We start from the raw sequence: 13118 nt of genomic DNA, 5'->3' as shown, positions 1-13118 counted from the left end.
TGCTTTATGGCCTAATATGTGGTCTGTTCTAGAGAATGTTCCATGTGTGTTGGAAAAGAAAGTATGGGTAGATGTGTAGGGTTGTCAGTCTCCTTTATGGTTGGTTACCTTATTATTTACCCCTATTTTTCTAAGTTTAAACCAAACTTTTATCTCTATATTGCCTTGACTCTCCATATGAAAGATCTATGACCACATTTTTTAGTCCCTCTTTATTGATTTAATGTTGTCACCTTTTACACGATGACATCACTGTTTCTCTGTTTTGAGCATTTTTTTTATTTCTAACTTTTTAAGGAAGTGCCAAATTGATTTCAGAAGTGGTTGTACCATTTTACATTCCCGCCAGCAGTGTATAAGTGTTCAGTCTCTCCACAACCTCTCCAGCATTATTGTTTTGTGTTTTTGGTTTAATGCTAGCTTTGTTGGGTTAAGATGCTATCTCATTGTAGTTTTGATTCATATTTCTCTAATGGCTAATGATCATGAGCATTTCCACATGTATCTGGTAGCCACCTGAATATCATCTTTGGTTAAGTGCCTGTTCATATCCTTTGCCCTTTTTTAATTCAGATTATTTGTCTTTTTGTTGTTGAGGTGTTGCAGTAACATGTAGATTTTAGAGATTAGATGCTTACCAGATTTGTCATAGACAAAAATTTTTTCCCAGTCTGTAGGTTGTCATTTTACTCTTTTGATGAAGTCTTTTGATGAGTATATGTGTTTGATTTTTAAGAACACCTAAGTTCTCTAGTTTCTCTTCTGGTGTTTGTACATTGTTACTAATGTTTTGTATTCTGTTTATGCCACATATTAGTGCTCCTAGCATTGTCCCTGTTTTTTCTTCCAGGATCTTTATCATTTTAGATTTTATATTTAGGTCTTTGATCCATTTTGAGTTAGTGTTTGTGCATGGTGTGAGGTATGGGCCTTGCTTCATTTTTTTGCAGGTAGATATCAGTTATGCCAGCACCATTTGTTAAAGAGACTTTCTTTTCCCCAATTAACGGACTTTGGGCCTTTGTCAAGTATCAGCTACTCATAGGTGATGACTTTACGTCTGGATTCTCAATTCCGTTCCGTTGGTCTATGTATCTGTTGCCGTACCAGCACCAGGCTGTTTTGACTACCGTGGCGGTATAATAGGTTCTAAAATCAGGTAGTGCGAGGCCTCTCACTTCGTTATTGTTTTTCAGTAATGCTTTACTAATCCAGGGCCTCTTCTCTTGCCGTATAAAGTTGGTGATTTGGATCGAGATTTCATTGTATCTGTAGATTGTTTTGGGTAGAATAGACATTTTAACAATGTTGAGCAAGGTGTGTTTTTTCACTTAGGTACGTCTCTTTTGGTTTCTTGCAGTAGTGTCTTACAGTTTTCTTTGTGTAGGTCTTCTAAGTCTCTGGTTAGATTTCTTCCTAAGTATTTTATCCTTTTGGAGGCTCTTGTAAAAGGTATTGATTTGGTGATTTCCTCTTCAAAGTTCTTCTTGTTAGTGTAGAGGAATCCAACTTATTTTTTTATGTTTAACTTGTGCCCTGATACTGTGCTGAACTCTTCTATTAGTTCCAGTAGTTTTCTTGTGGATTTTTTCGGGTTTTCTGTATGTAAGATCATATCATCTGCAAACGGAGATACTTTTACTTCTTCTTAACAATTTGCATGCCCTTTATTTCTTTATCTAGCCTAATTGCGCTGGCTAGGACCTCCAGCACAATGTTGAATAAGAGTCGTGATAAGGGGCATCCTTGTCTGTTTCCCGTTCTCAAGGGGAATGCTTTAAGACTCTCTCCATTTAGGATGATGTTGGCTGTTTGCTTTGTATAAATGCCCTTTATTATGTTGAGGAATTTCCCTCCTAGTCCTGTTTTGCTGAGTTTTTATCATGAATATGTGTTGAACTTTGTCAAGTGCCTTTTCTGTGTCAATTGATAAGATCATATGGTTCTTGTCATTTGTTTTATTTATGTGATGGATTACATTGATTTTTTTTCTAATGTTGAACCATCCGTATATACCTGGTATGGATCCCACTTGATCATGATGAATTATTTTTTTGATACGTTGTTGAATTCTATTGGCTAGAATTTTGTTGAGGATTTTTGAGTCTATGTTCATGAGGCATATAGGTGTGTAATTGTCTTTTCTTGTGGTGTCTTTACCTGGTTTTGGTATCAGGGATATGCTGGCTTCATAAAATGAGCTTGGGAGTATTCTGTCCTTTTCTATGCTCTGAAATACCTTTAGTAGTAGTGGTGTTAACTTTTCTCTGAAATTTGGTAGAATTCCCCAGTGAAACTGTCAGGGCCCAGGCTTTTCTGTGCTGGGAATTTTTAAATTACCTTTCCAAACTCTTGTTGCAGGTTTATTTAGTTGTTCTACCTCTGTTTGTCTTAGTTTAGGTAGGTAGTGTGTTTCTAGAAATTTGTCCATTTTCTCCAGGTTTTCAAATTTGTTACAGTTTTTCATAGTATTCTGTTATAATTCTTTTAATTTCAGTTGGGTGTTTTGTGATATTGCCCATCTCATTTCTTATTCGAGTTATTTGCCTCCTCTCATGTTTTTCTTTTGTCAGTCCGGCCAGTGGTTTATTGATTTTGTTGATGTTTTCAAAGAACCAGCTTTTAGCCTTGTTAACTCTTTGAATTGTTTTTCTATTTTCTTTTTCATTTAATTCTGCTCTAATTTTTATTATTTGCTTTCTTCTCATGCCCGAGGGCTTCTTTTGCTGCTCTGTATTTGTTCAATTTGTAGGGTTTATGTTTTGATTTTGGCCCTTTCTTCTTTTTTGATGTGTGCATTTATGTCTATAAATTGACCTCTGAACACTGCTTTTGCTATACGTTCCAAAGGTTCTGGTAGGATGTGTTTTCATTCTCATTTGCTTCTGTGGATTTTTTTATTCCATCCTTAATTTCTTCCATAATCCAGTAGTTTTTGAACAAGGCGTTATTCTGTTTCCATGAATTTTTCTTTCCTTGCTTTTTCTGTTATTGATTTCTACTTTTATGGCTTTATGGGTCAGAAAAGATCCTTTGTAATACTTCAATACTTTGGATTCTTTTAAGGCTTGCTTTATGGCCTAATATGTGGTCTATTCTGGAGAATGTTCCATGCACACTGGAAAGGAAAGTATACTTGCCTGCTCTTGGGTGGAGTGTTTTTTATGTGTCTGTGAGATAAAGTTGGTTGATTGTGGCATGTAGATCTTGTGTGTCTTTGTTGAGTTTCTTTCTGGATGTTCTGACCTTCACTGAAAGTGGTGGGTTGAAGTCTCCTACTGTTATTGTGGAGGTGTCTATCTCTTTTCATTGCTGTTAAGGTTTTATGTATTTTGTAGCCCTGTCATTGGGTGGGTATACATTTATTATAGTTATGTCCTCCTGGTGTATTGACTCTTTAATCATTATATGATGTCCTTCCTTAGACTTTGTGGTAGATTTAACTTTAAAGCCTATTTTGCCAGAAATTAATATTGCTACTCCTGCTCTTTTTTGATTGTTTGCTTGATAGATTTTTTTCCATCCTTTGAGTTTCAGTTTCTTTGTATCTTTGAGCCTAAAGTGTTTCTCTTGTAGGCAGCGTATAGACGGATCGTGTTTTTTATTCATTCTGCCACTGTCTGTTTCTTTATTGGTACATTTAGTCCATTTACATTCAGCGTAATTATTGGTAGGTATGAGTTTAGTGCTGTCATTTTGATGTCTTTTTTTGTGTTGTATACAGTTTCTTTGTTCCACTTAATTTTATGTGCACAGTCGTTTTTCTTTGTACGTTTTCTTTTCATCTTTTTCATTGTTGCTGATTTTGTATTTGCTGAGTCTTTATGTTTTTCTCGTTTTTTATTTTGACGCGTAAGATTGTCCGTTTCCTTTGTGGTTACCTTAATATTTACCCCTATTTTTCTAAGTTTAATCCAATCATTTATTTCTTTGTATTGCTTTGACTTCCTCTCCATTGAAAGATCTATGACTACATTTTTTAGTCCCTCTTTTTTGTTTTAATGTTATTGTCTTTTACATATTGATGTCTCTGTTTCCACATTTTTGCTTTGATTTATTTTTGTAATTTCCCTACCTGGGTTAATATCTGGTTGCTCTGTCCTGTATTCTTGTCTTGGGTTTTTATTTGATGTTATTGGTTTTCTAATCGGAGAACTTCCTTTAGTATTTCTTGTAATTTTGGTTTGATTTTTGCAAATTTCCTAAACTTCTGTTTTTCTGGAAATGCCCTAATTTCGCCATCATGTTTTAGAATTTTGCTAGATATGTAATTCTTGACTGGCAGTTTTCTTCCTTCGAGGTTTTTATGTGTGTCATCCCATTGCCTTCTTGTCTGCATGGTTTCTCCTGAGTAGTCAAAGCTTAGTCTTATTGACTCCTTTGTAGATGACTTTTCATTTATCCCTAGCCACTCTTAAAATTCTCTTTATCTTTGGTTTTGGCAAGTTTGATTTTAATACGTCTTGGTTATTTCTTTTGGGATCTACCATGTGTGGGCTTTGGTGAGCATCTCGAATAGATATCTTCTCGTCTTTTCACGGCATCAGGGAAGTTTTCTGCCAACAAATCTTCAACAATTCTCACTGTATTTTCTGGTATCCTCCCCTGTTCTGGTACTCCAGTCACTCATAGGTTATTCCTCTTGATAGAGTCCTAGGGTTTCTTCATTTATTTTAGTTATTTTATGTGATTTTTCCTCAAATAAATTGGTGTTAAGCACTTTATCTTCAGTCTCACTAACTCTGACTTTCATTGCCTCAATTCTGCTCCTGTGACTGTCTATTGAGTTGCCTAATTCTGAAATTTTATTGTTAATCTTCTGGATTTCTGTTTGCTTTCTCCCTCTGGATTCTTGCAGCCTGTTAAATTTGTCATTGTGCTTTGATGGAATATTGACTCTTGTCTCCAAGCCATCAATAAGTTTTTATATGTATTTATTTTATGTTTGCTTACTGTGTTCTAGCTTCTTGTTTTCTTTTGTTTGATATGTCCAAATAGGCTGCTCATGTGAGCTAGTTTGATCATTGGCACCTTTGAAGCTCTAACATCCTGTCACCAGGTGGTTAGGTTTATTGCTAGGTATGTGACTCCAGGAGTCTGTTTACTTTTTTTGTATGAATTCAGCTCATGTGTTCAGATAGTCGGTCACCGAGTGTGTGGTGCAGGCTCTCACCTACAGTCCTAGGTGGACAGGGGCGTTTGGAGTAGGCATTGGTATCTGGCTGCAGTAAGAGGTCACATGCTGAGCAAAGTTGTGGGCTGATAGCTGCCCCGAGTGTCTGGGAAGAAAGTGTGTCCCTCTTCTCTAGAGTGCATAGGTGAGAGCCATAGTGGGACTATGGCTACCCAATACTGTTGGCTGTAAGGACTGGGAGGCAGCACTTACTCTTGAACCCCTCTTGCAAGTAGCTAGGTGGTGTGGGTGGAGCCACCAGTCCTCAGGCCCCTGATGTGGGTAGGTGAGGACCCTGCTTATTGGGCAGAGTGGAGTCAAATGTCACAAACCTGCCACTCCACCATATAGCTGATACAGTGAAGTTAGGCTTCAGGTATACACCCTGCCGGGATGTGCTAACGAGGGCCTATGCTATTGAAATGTGCCCACACAGATCTGTGCAGGGGTGAAAGTCATGCGAAGTCCACGGACTCCTTATGCTTGTGCCTAGGCAAAGGAGCTGTACCTGCCCTGAGTTCCTGGCTTAGGGGTACTGGCAGATCATTTTTTCCTGTTTGTTAATGTGTTCCCTCTCCCAGGCCGGGAGGATGGTCAGGGCATGTGACAGATCCTACATCCGGCCCAGGAGAAGCAACAATCGCTGAAGTCGGCACAGGACCGATGCAGAGCGGGGAGGGAGCAGGGAGAGAGGTTCTTCCCAAATGGGTTGTTTTTTGATCCGCACAGTAGGTTAGATGCACGTACTTATCCTTTGCTGATTAAGGGCTGCTTTTTGCTGGTTCTGGAGCACTGAGCAGACTCTCCACCACTCGATCTCTCTCAATGTAGACAACGTGTCCCAAACACCACTGCTTGCCTCCCTGCTCTTGTCAGCCGATCCAACCTGCGGGGTGCTGGTTCCCACTGGGTCAGCTCTGGCAACTCCTCGCTCCTTCCGAGCCATCTCTTCCTCCTCCTGCTACTCAGTCTGATTCCTAAACTTTGCCTCTGATGTTCAGGGATCCTAGATTATCATTGTAATCGATTCACTTGTTTCTTCGGGTCTTTGTTGTAAGGGAAACCACCAGAAGTGTCTGATTGCTCCACCATCTTGGCCGGGGACCAGCTTATTAATGGTAATGATGGGGGGGAGGGAGGGGAAAAGGGGGACTTGTTTGGCAAGCATTGAGTTTCCATTTATGGTAATGGAAAGTTTAGCAATAATTGTTGTGAATGTAAATGATATCATATGGTGATATCAACATGGTGAATATAATTAATACCACTAAATTGTGAAAAACGTTGAATGGGCAAATGTTGTTATATATATTTTTACAAGGAGCCTGGTTGGGGCAAGCAGCTTGTGATCAGTTTCTAACCCAAAAGTTGGTGGTTTGAATCCACCCAGCAGCTCTGCAGAAAAAAGACCTGGCGAGCGGCTGTCATAAAGATTACAGCCAAGAAAACCCTACGAGGCAGTTCTACACTCTAATACACAGGGTCACCTTGCGTTGAGGCCCAGCTTGATGATGTTTGCCCATTCAACATTTTTCCACAATTTAGTGATATTAATTACATTCACCATGTGATATCATCTACATTCCAGTAATTATTGCTAAACTTTTCATTACCATAAACAGAAACTTGGTGCTTGCCCAACAACTGCCCCCCTTTCCACTCCCTTCCACCCCCCTGGTTACCATTAATATTTTTCCAACGATAAAAAAAAAAAAGATTGTTTTACTGATATCTGATATTACTGTGTTTTGGAGTGCCTGCAACAAAAAGCCTAAGCTAGAACAGATATTTATTGTTGCCTTTGTTCTTTTTAAGGACGAAAAATTTTAAATTCTTTTGAATCTCTTTAGAAACAAAAATGTTCCGGTAAATCATAGAGACTTTTGGTATGCAACTTATACATTGTATAGTGTGTCGGAAAAGACTGAAAATGAAGAAAAGATGAATGATAACGCTAGTGCCAGCTCTGGTAGTGACCAGGGACCTTCCAGCAGGCAGCACACCATGGTGTCCTTCCTCAAACCTGTCCTAAAGCAGATCATAATGGCTGGCAAGTCCATGCAGCTGCTGAAGAACCTACAGTGTGTGGAGAGCGCCGGGGGCCAGGCAGCGGCGAGAGGTAACATGCCCCTCCTTCACGTATGTAACCGCAGCACCCTGATGACTGCTCTGTTTGCTCTTCTCATCCTGAGATGTGTAATCATTTTATATTTTGAAATTGTCAAAGCCTATTTGCTGTGAGTTGGAATCTACTCAGTGGCAACAGATTTGTTTTTTTTTAGTTTTTGATTATTTTAATGGAAATCATCACCATGATCAAATTAATAGATGCTGCTGTTCTTGATTGAAAAAAATATTTGTTTTCATTGGAAGCTCTTTGAAAAGGCAGTGATACTAAGTTTTACACGTATTTTACTTACTCTTGGTTTCCTAAATTTGATCCTTTAAAAAATAATTCTCTGGCATCTCTTAATGTGGCCCAGTATTTAGCTCTTGAGGACTGTTAACTCTGACAGACAGGAATTTATCAATGAGCAGTTCAGACTTGATCATGAATTTTGAGAAAATCTTGGTATAATTTCTTGTATTTGTTGATGTAGTTTAAGCAATACGTTTAAAGTTTTTTTAACTGATTAAAAAGGTTTGAATAGCATAGACATAACTTTAATTGTTTTGTAAATCATTTTAATGTTATACTAATTATGTTGCTTTATTAGATCTATTTTAAATAAGGGACGTTTCCTTTTTTACTGAATAATAAAATGGACTTCCCAGGGCCACTGTGAGAAGCATTTTTTCCCAGTGAAATTAATGACTCCTACTAGTGTTGAAACAATGTTATGGAGTGGCAGCTAATAACAACAACAACGTGGCGGTAACTTTTCAGAGTCCTGTTTAGGGTACTGCTCTATTCAGAAAAACAATCAGCTTATACTTCTTGGTATTTAAACCATGAACTTTGTAATTGCTGAACAGAGGATATAAAAATGTTTCTTTGTAGAGTCTGGGTAAAGAAACTGGGACAGACCTTTATATGCCAAAGGAAAAATACCAGGCTGTAGTACAGTGAAATTACTTAGTATTTTTTAATATCATTTGCTATAACATAGTTTGCCATACATGTTTTTTTGTATTTCAGATGCAGAAAGAAAAAGTTTGTATAACCTTTTTTTGGAATCTGTGCAATCCCGTCTTCAGCGTGGTAAAGATACCACTCCACGTATCCTTACTGAGCAACAGACAACCAAAGAGAACCTAATTAAGATGCAGTCCATTGCTGAAAGACACCTTGGACTGGATGATGTTCATGACCCACTGCTAGCTATTAATTTTGCAAGGTTATGCACACCTGCAAATTTTTTTTGACAATTGAAATGATGGAGTCTGTACAATACTTAGTAGCTGTTTATTTCTGACCAGTAGAGTTTTCTAGCCTTGCTGCTTGTAGAAGTCCACAGACTTGACCATGTTCTTTGTCTTTGTGCCTTCAGGCCCGTAAAGAGTGCTGTAACTCATACAAAAGCTGCTTGTTAAAGTGCGGGTCATGGGTGGCGTCAGACCCATAAATTGAGAGTCTCCCTCTGTATAGAATGCACCTCAGGCTTAAGGGGCTTTTAGATGCTTCATTCAATGAAACAAGTCATTAATACCCACAGAGTGCTATCTCATCGATGGCCGTCGTTCGCTGGGCATGGCCCTAATGGCTAGAAAGACTTGCTCAGGAGCTGTCCCTGCAGGCAGAAGTGGCTCTCTGAAGGACTCTGAGTCACCCGAAGTATATTTGGGGAAGGATATTTTCTCTTTGTGTAATGGTTGGTAATTTTAAGACTGAAAATGAGACTTTGGGGTTCTATTGACAGTATCATAAAAAGAAGATTCACAATTTTATCTTAAAGGTTGTATTTGGAGCAGAGCGACTTCCATGAGAAGTTTGCTGGTGGTGATATCTGTGTGGATAGATCATCCGAGTCTGTGACTTGCCAGACTTTTGAATTAACACTGAGATCTTGCCTCTACCCTCATATCGATAAACAATATCTAGATTGCTGTGGAAATCTCATGCAAACTCTAAAAAAAGATTACAGGTAAAAAAGAGAAATGCATTTTGGAAATAGTAGTTTATTGTATTTTAAGAACTGTTGTAGAAATTATTATAAAAACCTATATTTCAAGTTAGTTTTTTTAGAGTAGGAGGTTGGATATGCAATAAACAATTTTCTTTCAAGAGAATTTCCTTAACTTTACATTCTGAAATTTAATTCTTTTGTTTATTTTCTGAGAATCTATTCCAAAAGAAATACAGAAAAAAGCTCGTTGCGCAAAAATGCCCATCACAAAATGCTTTAAGACTGAAAAATGTGAAATTACTTAGTAATGGGTGACTAGTTCTTTAAATTATGGTATATCTATATGATGGACTTTATAAAATTAGTACAAGTTATGTTTATAAAGAGCTTCGAATAACGTAAAATACTCTTAAAGTTTAAAAAGCAGGATATATGGTAGCAACTATAATTTTTAAAAATGCATAGAAAAAATTACTAAAAGAAATATTCTTAATATTAGTAGTGCAAATTTACCATGGATGGTGGGATTTGGATTGAAGTTTTTTTTTGTTACACTTTTGTGACTTTGCCTAATTTTCTGCAATGTTGTATAGCAAAGTGACATTTCTTTCTGATTATTAAAGTAGGACATATACTACTTTTATTATTTAAAAAAGTGTTTAAGAGGTGTTAGCATTTCTAATTTTAGTAAATTTAGGGTGTGAACCTGTTTCATTTAAAATGGTAGTGTACAAAACCTGGCGTTGATCAAGAATCCTGTCTTGTGAACTTGAGATCTTTCTCTTGCTCATTTTCTCCCCATTCAGGCTGGTGGAGTACTTGCAGGCCATGAGAAATTTTTTCTTGATGGAAGGTGGAGATACCATGTATGACTTCTATACATCAATTTTTGATAAAATAAGAGAAAAGGAAACCTGGCAGAATGTGTCTTTTCTCAATGTCCAACTCCAAGAAGCAGTAGGACAGCGTTATCCTGAAGATAGTTCACGGTAAAATACGGGCGGCCCCTTTTATTTAAGATACTGTAAAGTAAACCACATGCTAAGAGCACTTCTGTGAATTTTTGTATGTATTATCCCATTTGGAACCCTGGTGGTGGAGCGGTTAATCCTCACAAAAATGCTCTGAATTGTTGCTCTTTTACAAATCGGTTGAAACAGAGAGTAACCCAAGATCACTCACTACAGTGAGAGAAAAAGATGAGATGGGATCACACAGCCACTGGTGATGGTTGGCTTGTGGGAAGTCCAGGGGCCTTCCTCATGTGACTAGCAAATCGGTGCTGGCCATTGGCCATAGCACCTCTGTCTCTCTCCGTCCCCCAGTAGGCCACACTAGCCTCCTTACATGAAGGGCTTTGGTGGCATCCTGAGGAAGTGAGAAAAAAGCGCCCAGGCCTCCAGAACCCAGACTCCAGGACTTGCCCTCACTTCCACCACATGCTGTGGCCAAACCAGCTCACCAACCTACCCCAGGTTCAGGGTATGGGAAGTAGATTCCACCACTTCATGGGAAAGCTGCACGCAGCCAAACTGCCACTTTGGCTTATCCCTGACCGTGGAGCTAACTGGCCACTTTTCCTCTCTGCTGCTCAGCCTACTGAGCAACTCAGCCAGGCCTATGGATTGACGCCACTAAATCTTTGTATATGAGAGACCTCATCTTCCATACAGCTTGACAGTCCTTTGTCCTTTTGTATGTCCCTCCTCACCTACCTTTCTCAGTTCCCTTAGTGGCCCTTCAAAAGTAAGGTGAATGGTTAATGTTTATTATGTGCCATATAAGACATTATCCTCTCTATCTTCACAGCCACTCTAGGGAATTAACTACTTTCTAACAACTCTGTAGTCCCTCTGTTATCTGTTTTATGGTTGAGGGTTAAGCCTTGATTTGTCTGAACTTACACAATGATGGCCAGAATTCAAGCCCAGTCTAACTCCAACACCGGAGTTACTTCCTCTTCTGACACTCGTCTGCCTTTGCCAGGTGCCTTGCTTTCCCTTTCTCTACAACAGAGACCATTGGTGACTGCAGCCCAGTGTGTGCCCCTGTGCTTACCCCAGTCCTTGGTTAGAGGTGGACTCTCTCCTGTCCCCAGTTGCCTCCTCTTGGGTCTTGCGCCATGGTTCCTCCCCCATAATGTGTAAAGATGCTACCCCTCCCCACCACGGCACCTGTTGTTTAGGACACTGTGTTCTGCCCTCCTCCACTGTCAGCGTTGGTTCTTTCCCCGAAGCTTGCGAACATCCTGGGAGACTTCCTCTAGCTGTCATTATTCATCTCTTTCTTCAGAGCCAGACTCTTCAACATAGTTGTCTACGCTTGTGGTCTCCTTTTTCACACCTTCCATTTTTCCTCTTTCTACTCTACCCGGACTTCATTTCTCAGTCTGATAGGTAGTTTTATGGGGTAGGTGAGTTTTCTCGTTTTTTTTTTTTTTTAGCCAAATGTGTATTAGATTATCATGATATGTTGTATATTTGCTACGTGGAAACTCAATTTCTTTTCATCTTTTTCCTATGGAAATATTCCTGCTCACACAAACCTAGAAACTTACACAGTGAACTTTCATGTACCCAGCTTCAATAACTGTCAACTTTCTACCATTATTATCTTTTCCCCCTGCTTGGGGAGTGGATGGTAGAGTATTTTAAAGCAAATCCCAGACATATGTATCATTTCACCCATAAATACTTTAGCGGATATCTTTAGCAGATTGAGGCTTTTTTTTAACACAGCCTCAATACCATGACTACACCCAGTAGTGATAGCAGTAAGTTCTTAATATCCTGTATGCTGACAATGCTCAGTTGTTTGTCGTTGTTGCTTTTAATTCTGCTTTAAGTGAAAGTTTACAGTTCAAGTTAGTTTCTCATACAAAGATGTATGCACACATTGTTACGTGACCATAGTTGCTCTCCGTATAATGTGACAGCACACTCCTCCTTTCCGCCCTGGATTTCCCGTGTCCATTCAACCAGGTCCTGTCTGTTTCTGCCTTCTCATCTCGCCCCTGTACAGGAGCTGCCCATTTAGTCTCAAGGATCTACTTGAGCTAAGAAGCGCTGTCTTCACGAGCATCATTTTATGTCTTAAAGTCCAGTCTAGTCTTTGTCTGAAGAGTTGGCTGCGTGAATGGTTTCAGTTCTGGGCAAACAGAGACAATGTTCAGTTTCCCCCAGCATCTCCAAAATGGCATTTCATCTGACTTGTTTATACTGGTATCCTGACAGGGTCCACACATTGTTTGGTTTCTATGAATCTTTGTTGTTGTTAGGTGCTGTCGGGTCAGTTCCTACTCATAGCGACCATGTGCACAACAGAACAAAACACTGCCCGGTCCTGCGCCACCTTTAAAATCATTGTTACGCTTGAGCTCATTGTTGCAGCCACTGTGTCACTCCACCTCGTTGAGGGTCTTCGTTTTTTCCACTGACCCTGTGCTTTACCAAGCATGATGTCTGTCTCTAGGGACTGATCCCTCCTGACAACATGTCCAAAGAATGTAAGATGTAGTCCCGCCATCCTTGCTTCTAAGGAGCATTCTGGTTGTACTTTTTCCAAGACAAATTTAGACAGATTTGTTTATTCTTTTGGCAGTCCGTGGTATATTTAGTATTCTTCGCCAACACCACAATTCAAAGGCGTCAATTCTTCTTCCATCTTGAATCTTAAAAAATGAATCTTAGGTCTTTTTTAATCTAGAATACTTATTCTCTTCTTTTTTTCTATGTCATTTATTTGATTATACTAATCGTATCTCTGAGTTTTTGCTTAACATTGCTCAATGCCCCAATTTTCCCGTAAATTGGTAGTTAGATCAAGGCTTAATTAGATTCAGGATTGGTTTTTCTGGCAAGAGTGTTTTCTAGGTGGTA

General features: G+C 39.0%; 1 protein-coding gene across 5 annotated transcripts in view; it reads left to right on the top strand.

The window, feature by feature from the left end:
* Window positions 1-13118, top strand: part of TUBGCP5 (tubulin gamma complex component 5) — an 85144-nt gene that overhangs the window by 47234 nt on the left and 24792 nt on the right. For all 5 annotated transcript variants that reach the window (XR_010323741.1, XM_064296213.1, XM_064296215.1 and 2 more), the window contains 4 exons: window positions 7024-7292; window positions 8313-8511; window positions 9070-9258; window positions 10047-10229. Coding sequence is in view for 4 of the 5 variants with exons in the window: in XM_064296213.1 (XP_064152283.1) it covers window positions 7024-7292; window positions 8313-8511; window positions 9070-9258; window positions 10047-10229 (840 nt within the window). In the remaining variant the exon portion in view is untranslated. The remainder of the gene's footprint in view (window positions 1-7023; window positions 7293-8312; window positions 8512-9069; window positions 9259-10046; window positions 10230-13118) is intronic.

This window comes from Loxodonta africana, chromosome 13, assembly GCF_030014295.1.
Source record: "Loxodonta africana isolate mLoxAfr1 chromosome 13, mLoxAfr1.hap2, whole genome shotgun sequence".
In the NCBI taxonomy this organism is placed as follows: domain Eukaryota; kingdom Metazoa; phylum Chordata; class Mammalia; order Proboscidea; family Elephantidae; genus Loxodonta; species Loxodonta africana.
This window is presented reverse-complemented; position numbering and strand designations above follow the sequence as displayed.